The following is a 12,907-nucleotide window of genomic DNA, read 5'->3' on the forward strand; positions in this document are numbered from 1 at the left end:
CTTTTCTTTTTTTTCCCCTGTTTTTGAGATTACAATGTAATTGCATTATTTTTCCCTTCCCTTTGCTCCCCCCAAACTGTCCCTTATGTATGCTCTTCCTTGCTTTCTTTCAAATTCATGGCCTGTTTCATCAATTTGTCTGTGTATATTTGTGTGTGTGTGTATAAGATAGATGATAGATAGATACATAGATAGATACATAGATAGATAGATAGATAGATACATAGATAGATAGACATACAGATATATTTCTAAATACAACCTGTTCAGTCTGTATAATGTTTCTTTTATGTGTGTTTTCAGGGATGGTCATTTTGTATTGACAACGAATTGGTGTGATCTTCTCTGGGAAGACTTTTCTCCCACTATCAGCATTCCTTAGTCGACTATAGTTCATTATATAGAGTTAAGGCCTCTGATCTTTCCTCATCTAGTTTGACATGTCTATTGTTTCCTTGATCAACCTTTGTTTAGAAAGATATGTTGGTGAGACTTTTTTCAAGAACATGGTTAATTGATAAAATGTTTCCCTTCTTATTTTATTTTACTTGAGGCAGGATCTCTTATCACCTAGGCTGTCATTGAACTTGCTGTGTAGCTGATGATAGACTGGAACTCCTGATCCTACTGCCTTAGACTCCAAAATGGTGGTATTTCAGGTGTGCTTCCTCGTTTCCAGCTGAGGAAAGAACTTTTATTCTTGACTTATAAATTTTCCTCTTTTTAAAAATTGCTTTTTGTGGTTTATGTTAAACTTTGACAAGCAGGTTAAAATTTTAATTTGTTTATCTTTTTGTTTGCAGCAATCTGCCTTCAGAAATGTAAAAATGGCGGTGAATGCATAGCTCCCAGCATGTGTCATTGCCCCTTGACCTGGGAAGGGGTACAGTGTGAGAAACGTAAGGAACCTTTCTCTACTTGATGGCCTGAGTATGAACTTATGGGAATAATTATCTGTAGCTCATGAAGAAATCCATAGTCGAAACAAAATGTTATGTTGCTGATCCCTTTATAAATAAAAAGATGGGCCCACAAAATGGCTCAGTTGGAAGGAAGAGGGAACTGGGATTGGAATATAAAAGTAAAGTAAAAAATAATGGTTCAGTGGGTAAAGGTGCTTTTCACCAAGTCTAAAGAGAACAGAACCCCAGAAGTTGTGATCTGACTTCCACATATGTGCCATGGCACAGGTGTGTCCCCCCCATGCACTATGCTAATTCCATTTGTGTCACTCTGATAAAATATTTGGACAAAAAGCAACGTATGAAAGAAATCATTTATTTTAACTTACAATTGCAAGTCACATTTCATTGTTATCTGATGGTCACAGGGGCAAAAGCTTCAAATTCGCATACATCCACAGTGAAGAGAAGAGAGAAACCAATCAATACTCCAGTGCTTAGATAGTTTCCTCGTTCTTCTATAATCTAGGGCCCTAAACTTGGGAATGGTGCCATCCACTTTCAGTCAGGCAGGGTGTTCCCACATTAGTTAAGATCTAATCAAAATAATCACTCACAGAGATGCCCATAGGACACCCTGAGCTAAGCAAAACTTCATCAGGACTTCCTTCCTAGGTGGTCCTTAGATTGTGTCAGATTGACTTTTAAAGCTGTCACAGGTACAAAATAAAATAAATAAAAATATAGAAGGAAAAATAAATGCTAGCCAATCTTATACCCGTTTGAAAGAAGTGAGAAGGTCATTTGATGGTTTGTTTCTCTTATTTCCTTTTACAGTTTTAAAATAATATGTTAAACAAAGCAATAATGGGTTTCATTATGACATTTTTACATATGTGTCTAATGTCTTCTAATTATGTTAAATTCCATTGCCCTCTTCTGTCCACTTTGTTCCTCATGATCCTCCATGATTTTGGAAGCTTCTCCCACAGTTGTAGACTGATATTCTCTAGACTGGATCTGGGAGTATGGTTTCTTCACACTCGAGGACTTATGTGAATCAAAACACAAACCATCTTCTCTAAATGCTTTCTTTCTAATTGTCCAGAAACTACCTAATGTACTGACAATGCTAACTGAACATAAATGTTACAGCTGTCTTCTGAGAAACGGTGATAATGCCCATATCTAGAACCCTTGCTTGCTACATTCCTACCCAAACATAGCTGATCAAAACATAGTTTGTCAACTCTTGAATTACATGAACTTTCAAAATTACTTACACAACAATGTGGTTTCTTTAAAAAATTACTATATACCTATAATTTTATGGTGTGCTTATTTTTATTCAATGTTACTTAAAAACATAATATCTTCCTTAAAATATCATTTTGAGTATTATGTTAAATTTTGTAATGTCATTGAGTGGTATTTATATTTAATGCAATGACCTTTCCCCTTATGGGGGCCATTTTACATACTTACAAGTGATTATTTTATTATAAGCATTTTATAGATGATGATGCACAAATAGACACTGAGATACATATAGATATTTTTAGGATTATCTTGGAAGAGATATCCACAAATGGACAGTGAAAATATGTTTCAGAGGTTACTGAATGAGCAGGGCATGGTGCTGCATACCTGGACTCCAAGCACTTGAAAGACTTTCCTGGAAGGACAGTAATGAGTTTCAGCCAATTCAAGCTACAAAGGAAGTATAAAGCCAGTGAGGGTCCATAGCAAGAGTCTGTCTCCAGAAAGCAAAGGAGGGAAGAAGAAAGTGAGTTTCCAGCTAGATAGAATCTAAAGTAGGATATAAATTACTTCATAAAATGCCAGTACCAGCAGTCTCTTTGGAATCCTTTAATAGCATGTATTTCAGATAGCTTCAAACATGACTAATACAATTTTAGTTTACTTTAATAGGGTAACCCTTGAGTTGGGGATGGGGGCTCTAAAGTAAGAGAGCCCATAGATTAGATCTGCCCATAGATGGGTCTCTGACAGATTCTTCACATCACCTACTTCTTTTCTACTCTATTGCAGCTACCAGAACATTTAAATTGCACATTTGTTTCCATGCACTTCTTTCCTATAGTCAATTATAATTTATTTTATTTATTTTTATGTATCTGATTTGATGAATTTTTCCCACTTTTTATTTTATTTAAATTAGAAACAAGCTTGCTTGACATGTCAAACTCAGCTCTCTCACCCTCCCCTCCTCCCCGGCCCCCCACCAATCCCCCCAACACCCTACCCCATTACCCCTATGTTACCCAGGGAAGTGAGGCCCTCAATGGGGAATCTTCAATGTCTGTCATATCATCCCAGGCAGGGCCCAGGCCCTCCCCCATGTGTCCATGCTGAGACAGCCTCCCTCCCTGTGGAATGGGCTCCCAAAGTCCGTTTGTACGCCAGGTCTAAATACTGGTCTACTATCCAAGGCCCCATAGATTGCTGAGGCCTCCTCACTGACATCCACATTCAGGGGGTCTGCATCAGTCCCATGCTGGCCCCTCAGTCACCAGTCTGAGGTCCAAGGGCTCCCCCTTGTTCAGGTCAGCTGCCTCTGTGGGTTTTACCAGTTAGGTCGTGACTAATTTGCTCATCACTCCTCCCTCTCTACAGCTGGTTTCCAGTTCAGTCCAGTGTTTAGCTGTGGGTGTCTGCCTCTGCTTCCAACAGCCACTAGATGGAGGTTCTAGGATAGCATATAAGGTAGTCATCAATCTCATTATCAGGGGAGGGCATTTAAAGTAGCTTCTCTACTATTGGTTAGTTTGCCAGTTGGTGTCATCCTTGTAGATCTCTGAAAATCTCCCTAGTGCCAGGTCTCTTCTCAAACCTTGACTCAACCTTCCTGCTCCCCCATGTCCTCTTCTCCTCTCTATTTCTCCTCCTCTCTTTCTCCAAGCTTTCTTTCCCCTTCTCTCACCCCATGTTCCCAATCCCCTCAGGAAATCCCATCCTATTCCCCTTCTTTGAGGTACCATGCATATCTCTCTTATAGTCCTCCCTGTTTCACAGACTCTCTGGTGGTGGGGTTGTAGGCTGGCAATCCCCTGCTCCATGTCTAAAATCCATATATGAATGAGTCCATACCATGTTTGTCTTTTTGTGACTGGGTTACCTCACTCAGGATGGTTTCTTCCAGTGCCATCCATTTGCCTGTGAATTTCAGTATTCCATTTTTTTCTGCTAAGTAGTACTCCATTGTATAAATGTACCACATTTTCTCTGTCTGCTCTTCAGTTGAGGAGCATCTGGGATGCTTCCAGGTTCTGGCTATTACAAATAATGCTGCTATGAATATAATGGAACAGGCATCCTTGTATGAATGTGTCTTTTTTGGGTATATGCCTAAGAATGGAATTGCTGGGTCTAGTGGCAGACTGATTCCCATTTTCCTGAAGAATCTCCATACTGATCTCCAAAATGACTGTATAAGTTGGCACCCCCACCAACTTATCTCTGTGTGGTATTTCAGTTCATGTATGAATTGAAGCAATGGCTTTGAGAATCACAGTAAATGCTTCAATCACAAAATAGCTTCAGGCCAGTATTCCACTATGTATTGCTGGATTCTATTTCAAGACATGGTGAATTAAAACAACAACAACAACATTTGCCTATTGCAGCCATCTGTACCCAGAAGTGTCTTCATGGAGGAAGATGTGCATTACCTGGTGTATGTTCTTGCCGCATTGGATACTCTGGCGTCAGATGTGAAAAGAAGATACAGGTACCTGATAGTGCAAATAACAGATATAGACACATCTGTGTGTCTTCTCCTTGGTATCTGACTACTGTTGATATTATTTACAAAGTAAAGCATACATGGGTTCAATATTTGCCTCTAAAACCAAAACACGTATCATTTTACACTCACACAAATGTCTTATATTCACCTAATGCAGTGCAACGTTTACATCCCAATGTGCAATGGGATACAGGGTTCCAAGACACAACAGAGGGCAGCTATTCCACAACCAACATGACACAATATGCAATGAATATATGCTCTGATCAAATGGAGTATCAAAAATACAGCCTCACCTCTCACAACATCCTACCACTTGAAATTAAGGAGTCACTACCTCACTGACTAAAGTCCAGCCCTATAATATTCTAATGGCCATGTCCAGTCTGTTCTCATAACTCTCCCTGACAAAAGTTCTCTTTTGTTATTTACAAAAGTCCATTTCTAAGAAAAGAAATGTGCTTGTCACTAGAATCAGGCATTCTAGAATCACTGGAACTTGTATTTCAGAAACCAAAGAACCAAGGCATGAATCGAGTCCTTTGTTGCATGAGACTTGACCTCACATTGACCTATAAGGCAGCCACTGGAACACATTTATTTCAAAGCTTTTCTATAAAAGTTTGCACTATACCTGTTCATTTACTACTCCAATTCCAGACTATTAAAATGTTTTTTTGGTTCTGATATCTATACATATTAGAGGTGTGTAGTGATGATACACAGGTTTGCATATGTGTGCACATTCAGTAAACCCTTCAAAAATGTCTTACTCTATGAGTTTTGATATAAAAGCCATCATATGTTACTTAGATTTCAAAGTCTGGAGGAGCAAACACTCAGTATGTGAGGGTTGGAGGATCATAGGTTCAAGTTCATCTTTAGCTACATAATGAACTGAGACACTATGTCAAAATCAAACAAAATAGCCCAGAGTTCATGAAGGTCTAAATATGTTGAAATATCATAATGCTTAAAATAATAAAAAATTCTTGAAACTGGATCAGTCTGTGTTAGGTGAAAAGACAATTACTGTATGCTTTTCTCCTGGAACAAGGAAAAGGTCCTGTCCTAAAAATAGCAGGAACAAGATAAAGTCATGGTGTGAAATTCAGAAAGCAAAGTTGTTTCAGTTAGATATGAACAAGTCCTGTATAAGTCTGCTGTTGTGTGTTACCTGGAAGAGAGGAGAGAATAATAGTGGAGAAAGAAAAGGATGCGGAATGAGACTTGAGATAAATGTGTAAAATATGTGGCCCTTGCCAAACTATATAGAAGTCAGTTATTAGTGTCCATCGAGCATTTTAATGGAATACTTTCTTAGAACGGGTCACACTATATATGTCAGTTTACCCTCACATCTGCTCATGTTCAGGTCTATCTTATGAAAACAATGCTGAGTGTAGCAGCTAACAGAATTGAAAGGGCTTTGTTTGAAGACAGCCGACTGGACAAGGGGGAGCTCTTGAACACCAAACTGATGGCTGAGAGGCCAACAGGGGACTGATCCAGACTCCATGAACGTAGTGTCAGTGAGGAGGCCTCAGAAATCTCTGGGGCCTTGAGTAGTAGATCAGTGTTTACCATGGCATATAAATGAACTTTGGGAGCCCATTCCAAATGGAGGGATGCTCTCTCAGCCTGGACACATGGGGAAGGGCCTAGGCCCTGCCCTGGATGAAATGACATACTCTGGAGATTCCCCCAAGGTGGGCCTCACCCTCCCTGGGGAATGATGTGGGGATTGGGCTGGGGGTGGGGGGATGGGGTGAGGCTGGTGGAGGGATAATGGGGGGGGAGCTAGGATTGACATTTGAAGCATGCATGTTTTTAATTTAAATTTAAAAAGAAGGAAAAAAAGAAAATAAAATGGAAAGGGCTTTATTTGCCATGTCAGAGGAAGAGAAAATAAATAGCAAATAAAGGTCAAACAATTTGTACTGTTTACTGGAACTTGACTTTCTATTTCTATTACAGGTGAAATATCATTGAGAAACATGAACTATTTACAATCCTCTATCATTAGAAATGAAACTTGATTCAGGAAATAGTTGAAGAAAATTTTTGAAGTTTATTTGAACATTGCTTAAACGTATTATAAAGACTAAAGAAACTAATAAAATATGGAATGTTCTAAGTCAACAGTATTAAAGAAAAGCAAAATAAGAACTTACAGTAATTTGAATTTGACTTCGAAGTGTGGTTTGATATTTACACATTAGGTTGCTTTCTGTGACTACACCATATTTGCAAACTTGTGTTTTTCTCTGTTCCAGCTGTGACTCTGTATCAGAGGTCAGAGTGCCATGACACTTGATGTCTCCCAGATATACCCTGTTTAGTGCAATCATTGGAGACTGTCAAGGCTTTTATAAGAACTGCACGTGAATAAGGAGAGCTAGAGGTTGAGAAGGCATCTGCTGAAGGTCTGAGAGGTTGATACTGAAGACTCCATCGTAAAGCACTGACCTAGTGCTCTTTAGGAGCTTTACCATTGCTGATGCAGTCCTTGATAATCCTCAAACTCCGGCAACAATTCTCAGACACACTGGGTTAGTCTGAAGCATGTACTACAATGCTGCCATGAGGCTTTCAATTATCCCAGCACCTAGGTACAGATACCAGCAGAGAGAATAATAGCTTGGATCAAGCAACACCAAGGAAAAGATGGTGGAAAGAACACAGAAGCTGTAGAATGGGGAGGAGGCATGTGAAATGCTGTCTTCCGGACATGATATTAGTAACACAGTCATGAACTGATAGCAACTTCAGTCACTGCACACAAGCTACATAGCATCAACTCAGCAAAAATTCTAGCATGAATGGCCTAGATGGTTTCCACACCCCATCTCTGATTAGCAATTGGCAGTAGATAGCTGCTAGGGAATAATTTCTTTCCCAGAATATGGTGGCTGGTAGAGTTCTCATACTCCAGTGGATGGTTCCAGACCTGAGCACACAGAGTACTGCTAAGTAGACTGGGCAATCCAAAACAAAACAAAACAAAAAGAAAAGAAAAGTTGAGGGGAGGGGGGTCTTATTGGGAAGAATGTTGGCAGTTGGAACGTGTAAGTGGGGGTAGATGTAGAATACTTTTTCTTACCTGGAGAGGTATTACTAAGAGCACAGTGCAGGTATAGGGCTGAGATAAGAGAGCCACAAGAAGTCACACCTCACTAAAGCCTGTGACAGGCAGACCATGATTGCACTTCAGCTCCAAATCCTAGCTCTGCTTCAACCCAAGCATATGGACTTATGTAGAAAATTTTAGCTTCTTATACTCTCGAATCTATTGCAACATAATGATAGACATACTTATTTCTCAGGGCTGCTGGGTAAATTTAAAGTTAAAATGTGGCTATTTAAGTTTTTAAGTGGCTAGCATGCAGCAAATGAACAAAGGCCAGGCATAGTGCTAGAGTATAGCTCAGTGGAGAACACTGACCTATCATACATGGAGCTCTTGGTTCAATCCTCAGCCTAAAAACAAAAAACAAAGCCGAGGATATGGATTTTAGTCTTGTTATTCATAATACTACTGGTATATTGTATCAGTTAAACAAGCTGGTAGAAGCCACTATTTGGCTTTATGTTTTTCAGTGATTACTACATTTGTTAGGTTTGGTTTGTTTGCCAAGTTAAAGCGTTTATGATTTAAAAAGCACCAAGTCAGAAATGTGTGAGTTAAGTAAGTAAAAGTGAGCACAAACTTTAAAGCAACTCAAACACACAATTCCTTGTGGCTAGTCTTTCTTGTTAGCCAACAACTCCCAAAGAATGACACAGAGACTTATTATTAATTATGAAAGTTTGGCCTTTAGCTTAGACTTCTTCCCAACTAGCTCTTATAACTTAAATTATCCCATTCTTATTCATCTAAATTCTGACACATGGCTTTTACCTCTCTCACATTCTGTACAGCCGACTTGTTCTGCATCTTCCTGGTGTCTCTCCTGTTTTCTTCACAGAGTTCCTCTCTTTCACCAGAAATTCTGCCTATTCTCTCCTGCCTAGCTATTGGCCATTCAGCTTTCTTTTTAAACCAATCCGAAGGCAATTTAGACAAAGATACATCTTTGTAATGTACAAAAAGTTTATCCCACATTTCCCCCTTGTGTCTAAATCAAAAAGGAAAGGATTTAACTCTACACAATAAAACTATATCCAATAAGAACAATCATCAAGTAAGAATAACATACCCAATGTTCAATCCATTTGTATTTAGCAAATTGGGGAAAGTACTCTATTAATAATCCTATCTTGATGACTCCAAAGTTTTATACCTAAAAAAACCACTTTCTATCATAGCTTGTACTACCATTCTAAAATTATCCTTTTAGACCTCAAAACATTTTCTTAGATAAACAACTTAAGTTTTTTTTGTTTCTCAACCTTATAAACTTTACATCTCTTAGGTAAGTTTCTTTTTTTAATTTGGTAACAAGGAAACTGTAAAACTATATTTTTTAACCCCATCAGAGGCTTGAGAAGGGTATATTACCTGAGTAAACGGGAAATGCAGAGCAAGTGACTTCTAAAACTGTAAAAATGACTTCCTGAACAGTCATCCAAGCTTCTTCAGCAATATCAGGACATCCTACAGGCCTAGAATATCTGACAGGATTTTCAGTGAAACCAGAATGTTTTTATATTTTTAAGTACTGTCCTACCTTGTCTTGGCAAAGTTCTGCAGTTACTTTCTTTGGTGTCCTGCATATCAGATTTGGGCAGCATACTGCCAGTAGTCAAGGCAAGGACAGTTTCTTGCCCAGTACCTAATTTTGCCACAATGAAAGCAAACTCCGTATGAAGTTTCCTTGATGTCCATCATCCCTTTTTGAAGTAAATTGGTGCTTGAGGAGCAAACATGTCTCACTGTCATGAGAAGCCTTATGTTATTAAGACATCTTAAACGTTATATTTTGTGGGTCTCTGAAATGTTTGAAGACCATCTGCCTATCTAAAAAATATTTCTATTTGACCTTGAAAACATACCTAACATGACCACAAATTTGATTGTTATAGATAACTACTAATCTGTGTTTCTTAATTACCCTAAGTAGTTTGTAATAATATCTTTTAAAGACTAGAACTATACATCAGCTATAAATGAGCTGCATAGGTACACTACCTTAAATAAGAGTAGAAACATATATACACTATAATAAAGCAACCTTAAATTTGCATCAAAATACAAAATCCATACCAATATAATCTATTTGAGATTAATAATTGCTTTTTAGTTTAAATGTAGGTTATAATAATCTGTCCTTTTATCCTGGCTGCCAGTGGTCATGTCAGAGGAGCAGCAGGTGGCAATTGAATTTTGGGAGGTCAGTCCACCAGGAAGCAAACCTCTGATGAATTAATCTTGGATAGGCAAAGCCCTGATGTCTTCAACCCAAGAATGCATCTTGCTACTGTTTGCCTTTACATGTTTGCTACTGCCATTTTTCTCTGGTATCTGGCATTGTGTGAATGGGCATGGGAGAAATTCCCCACTGCCTTTAATGTAGTGTGATTATCTCATGGGAATATCCCATTCTACTGGGTGTTTTTCCCTGTGGATTGTTATGAAGATGATTTCCTTCTAAGCTATACTGTTTAACTGTAACAATGTTTTTATATAACAATAGTGTCACTTTAAATAGGATTTTGATGATTGGGGGTCTTTAATAAATACAGTAAGGGATTATGATAGAGGTTAGCTTCATGGGAAGATTAATATAGGTAAAAGTAAGATATGGTGTTGCCTCCACCCCAATAAAGCAGGGGTTGCAGAGGATAGAAAGTTAGAACAAGGAAATGTCATACAGCCAGTTTCCCTTGAGAAGCCATATACATTGTGACTTAGGCAAATAATTAAGAAAAACAATTGTGTCCCAGAAGCCAAATTAGCTTAATTTCTTTTAATCTTAATGTCGAGAGGTATGTTCACAGGCTTTGGTGTGTATCACAGTTAAAGCTTTAAATAATGACTTAAAATTAGGCTACTGCTGACTGACATGCCTTTCTTGAAAGGATGGGTCTGTGACTAAAGGTGATGATAAATTCTTTGTACCAATTTATGCCCTTAGTTTCCTGACATGAAAAAAATGTTGACAAATGGATATTCACCTTGATGATTTAAAATAGAGGTGACTGATTCCTTTTCATATATAAAAGTTTAGATTTGTGATTTTTCTAAGATTTCTTATATGATTACTTATTGAGATAAGTAATAAATGATTGGTCCTTTCTTTGTAACCACAAAATGCAGCATACAGGCAAAAGAATGGGCTTAAGAAAAATATCTTGCTTACTTACCCTCTGTTAATCTTTAATAAGTTGCTTGGATAAGAATGTATGTGGCTTCTTTGGATAATTTGTTATAATATGTAGAATGTTTAGCCATGTAAAGGAAATATGAAAAAAATGTTTTTACTTGTGTTCATTGTAATATTCAATTAAAAATGAAATGTAACCACATTGTAGTTTTATACTGACTGAGAGATTTTGCTGGGGTATATAAGCTGTAAGGGAAAAAAAGTTAGTTAGAAGGAAGACATCAAGAAAGACAGAAAGAATACATCTGGATAGAGATAAGGCAAGAAATAAAAACAGAGAGAGAAGATGATGGAGAGAATGTAAAGGTAGTTAGGAGTGTGTCTGTCTGTGTGTATGTGTCCCTTTCTTTCCTACCTCAGAAAATTAATTTTACCCTCTATCGCTGACCCCAGAGAATTAAGTTTTACTCCCTCAAACAGGAAAGTCAAGTTGAGTGATTAGTTTCTTGACTTCCTGACTTCCCCTCAATCCCTGAGCTACTGAAGGCTGGTCCTCCCAACAGCAGTACACATCATTCCTATACCCCCCCTTTTTTGTTTTTAGGAAGAGATCCTTGAATCTAATCTCCTTTGCTTTGTTTCCTTCTGACCATGACCAATAACAACTTGCAACCAATCCTCCTAAATAAGGATAAACACCCATAATTCATCAAATGATGGAAAAACACCAAACCCATCTTTTGGGAATGTGGCTGTAGTATCATCTAGTGATAGAATCTTTGGGGGACCCTGAGAAAACTGGGATAATGATCAAGTCCTGGGAGAGCTAACTGTTGTTCAGTCTTGGTGTGTTAGAAAAATGCAGTTTTGAAGCTGTTCTGGGTGTAGTCTCTTGAGGAAACTATAACAGAGGCATTGCGAGAGGCCAGATCACGTAGGCTGCTTGTCTTCATTGGTGTATGGTTCTTTTTTTTCTGAAAACACACAGACTTTTAAAGGTAACATACATACGTGCATTAACACAAGTATGGAATGTGAGGTGTGCACAAGTAAGTTAATGATTTTTTTGTTGTTGTTCTATGTTAGGGCAGGTAAAAGACATCTGCAAACTTTATAAGTTAATTTGGACTGCATAAACAAACTGTAGTATAAATCTTCAACCATGCCACATGAAAGAATAGCATGTAATATTAATGCATAACAACACTGTAGGCAACAAGATTTATCCTGTCACATCATCTCAGAGGGATAAGCTTATACATCACCTGTCTTGTAGTTTTCTTGCTTTTTTTCCTTTATGTCTGTAGCCAAGATTTTCAGGAGATCTCCCTGATCAAATCTGATCTTTATAATTTTGAAAAATCTATAGCTCCCCCTCCCTGTGAAACAAATGCATAATTTCTCTCCCAATACAACATATTTTCTCATTCTCATACTAAAGTTAAGACATCTTTCAAATATATAGGAGGGTTTAATTTAGTAATTTTTCTACAATTCAGTGTCTCTAGGCAACTGTTGTTGTTTTTATTAGCATTTAAAAATTTTAAAGTCAACAAAGCACCATACAGGATCCAGACACCCTAAGTATTTTCCATTCTTAAATGGCTTATTTTTCTTACACTATTTTTTTCTTTGTTTAAAGGCTTTATTTTTTAAAAACTATTTTATGACTGTTTGTACCCATTTCTTTTTCTTTCTTTAGCACCTAATCAATTTTCAAACACATCGTACCTGTTCAGAGCTTTCCTGGACCTAACTTGATGCACATCTGCAACCTTCTCTGATGGTGTAAGCCAAACCTTAACTGGATAGACCCTCCTCAGAGGAGTTAGCTTAGCACGTGGCTGGCAGCTCTCTCCACCCTTTTCCTGTCTGCTGGCAGCAGCAGAGGCCATGCCTAACTGTCCCAGCAGCTCCTGACCATCCCAGGTACCAGCTCTGGGTAGTTGTGTCAGCACCAGGCAGGCCTT

At 38.1% G+C, this 12,907-nt stretch overlaps 1 protein-coding gene across 2 annotated transcripts in view; it reads left to right on the top strand.

Moving 5' to 3' along the window:
* The window catches only part of Vwde (von Willebrand factor D and EGF domains), a 72,982-nt gene extending 61,786 nt beyond the window's left edge, over positions 1 to 11,196 (top strand). The window contains exons 28-30 of one of the 2 annotated variants that reach the window (XM_013121139.3): positions 804 to 899; positions 4,550 to 4,653; positions 6,649 to 11,196. In XM_013121139.3, the coding sequence (XP_012976593.2) occupies positions 804 to 899; positions 4,550 to 4,653; positions 6,649 to 6,663 (215 nt within the window). In that variant the 3' untranslated portion in view covers positions 6,664 to 11,196. The remainder of the gene's footprint in view (positions 1 to 803; positions 900 to 4,549; positions 4,654 to 6,648) is intronic. The other variant, XM_040728664.1, reaches the window with a different exon arrangement.
* Positions 11,197 to 12,907: the final 1,711 nt, after the last annotated feature.

The sequence above is a fragment of the Mesocricetus auratus genome, unplaced genomic scaffold (assembly GCF_017639785.1).
Source record: "Mesocricetus auratus isolate SY011 unplaced genomic scaffold, BCM_Maur_2.0 Super-Scaffold_100019, whole genome shotgun sequence".
NCBI classification, from domain to species: Eukaryota; Metazoa; Chordata; class Mammalia; order Rodentia; family Cricetidae; genus Mesocricetus; species Mesocricetus auratus.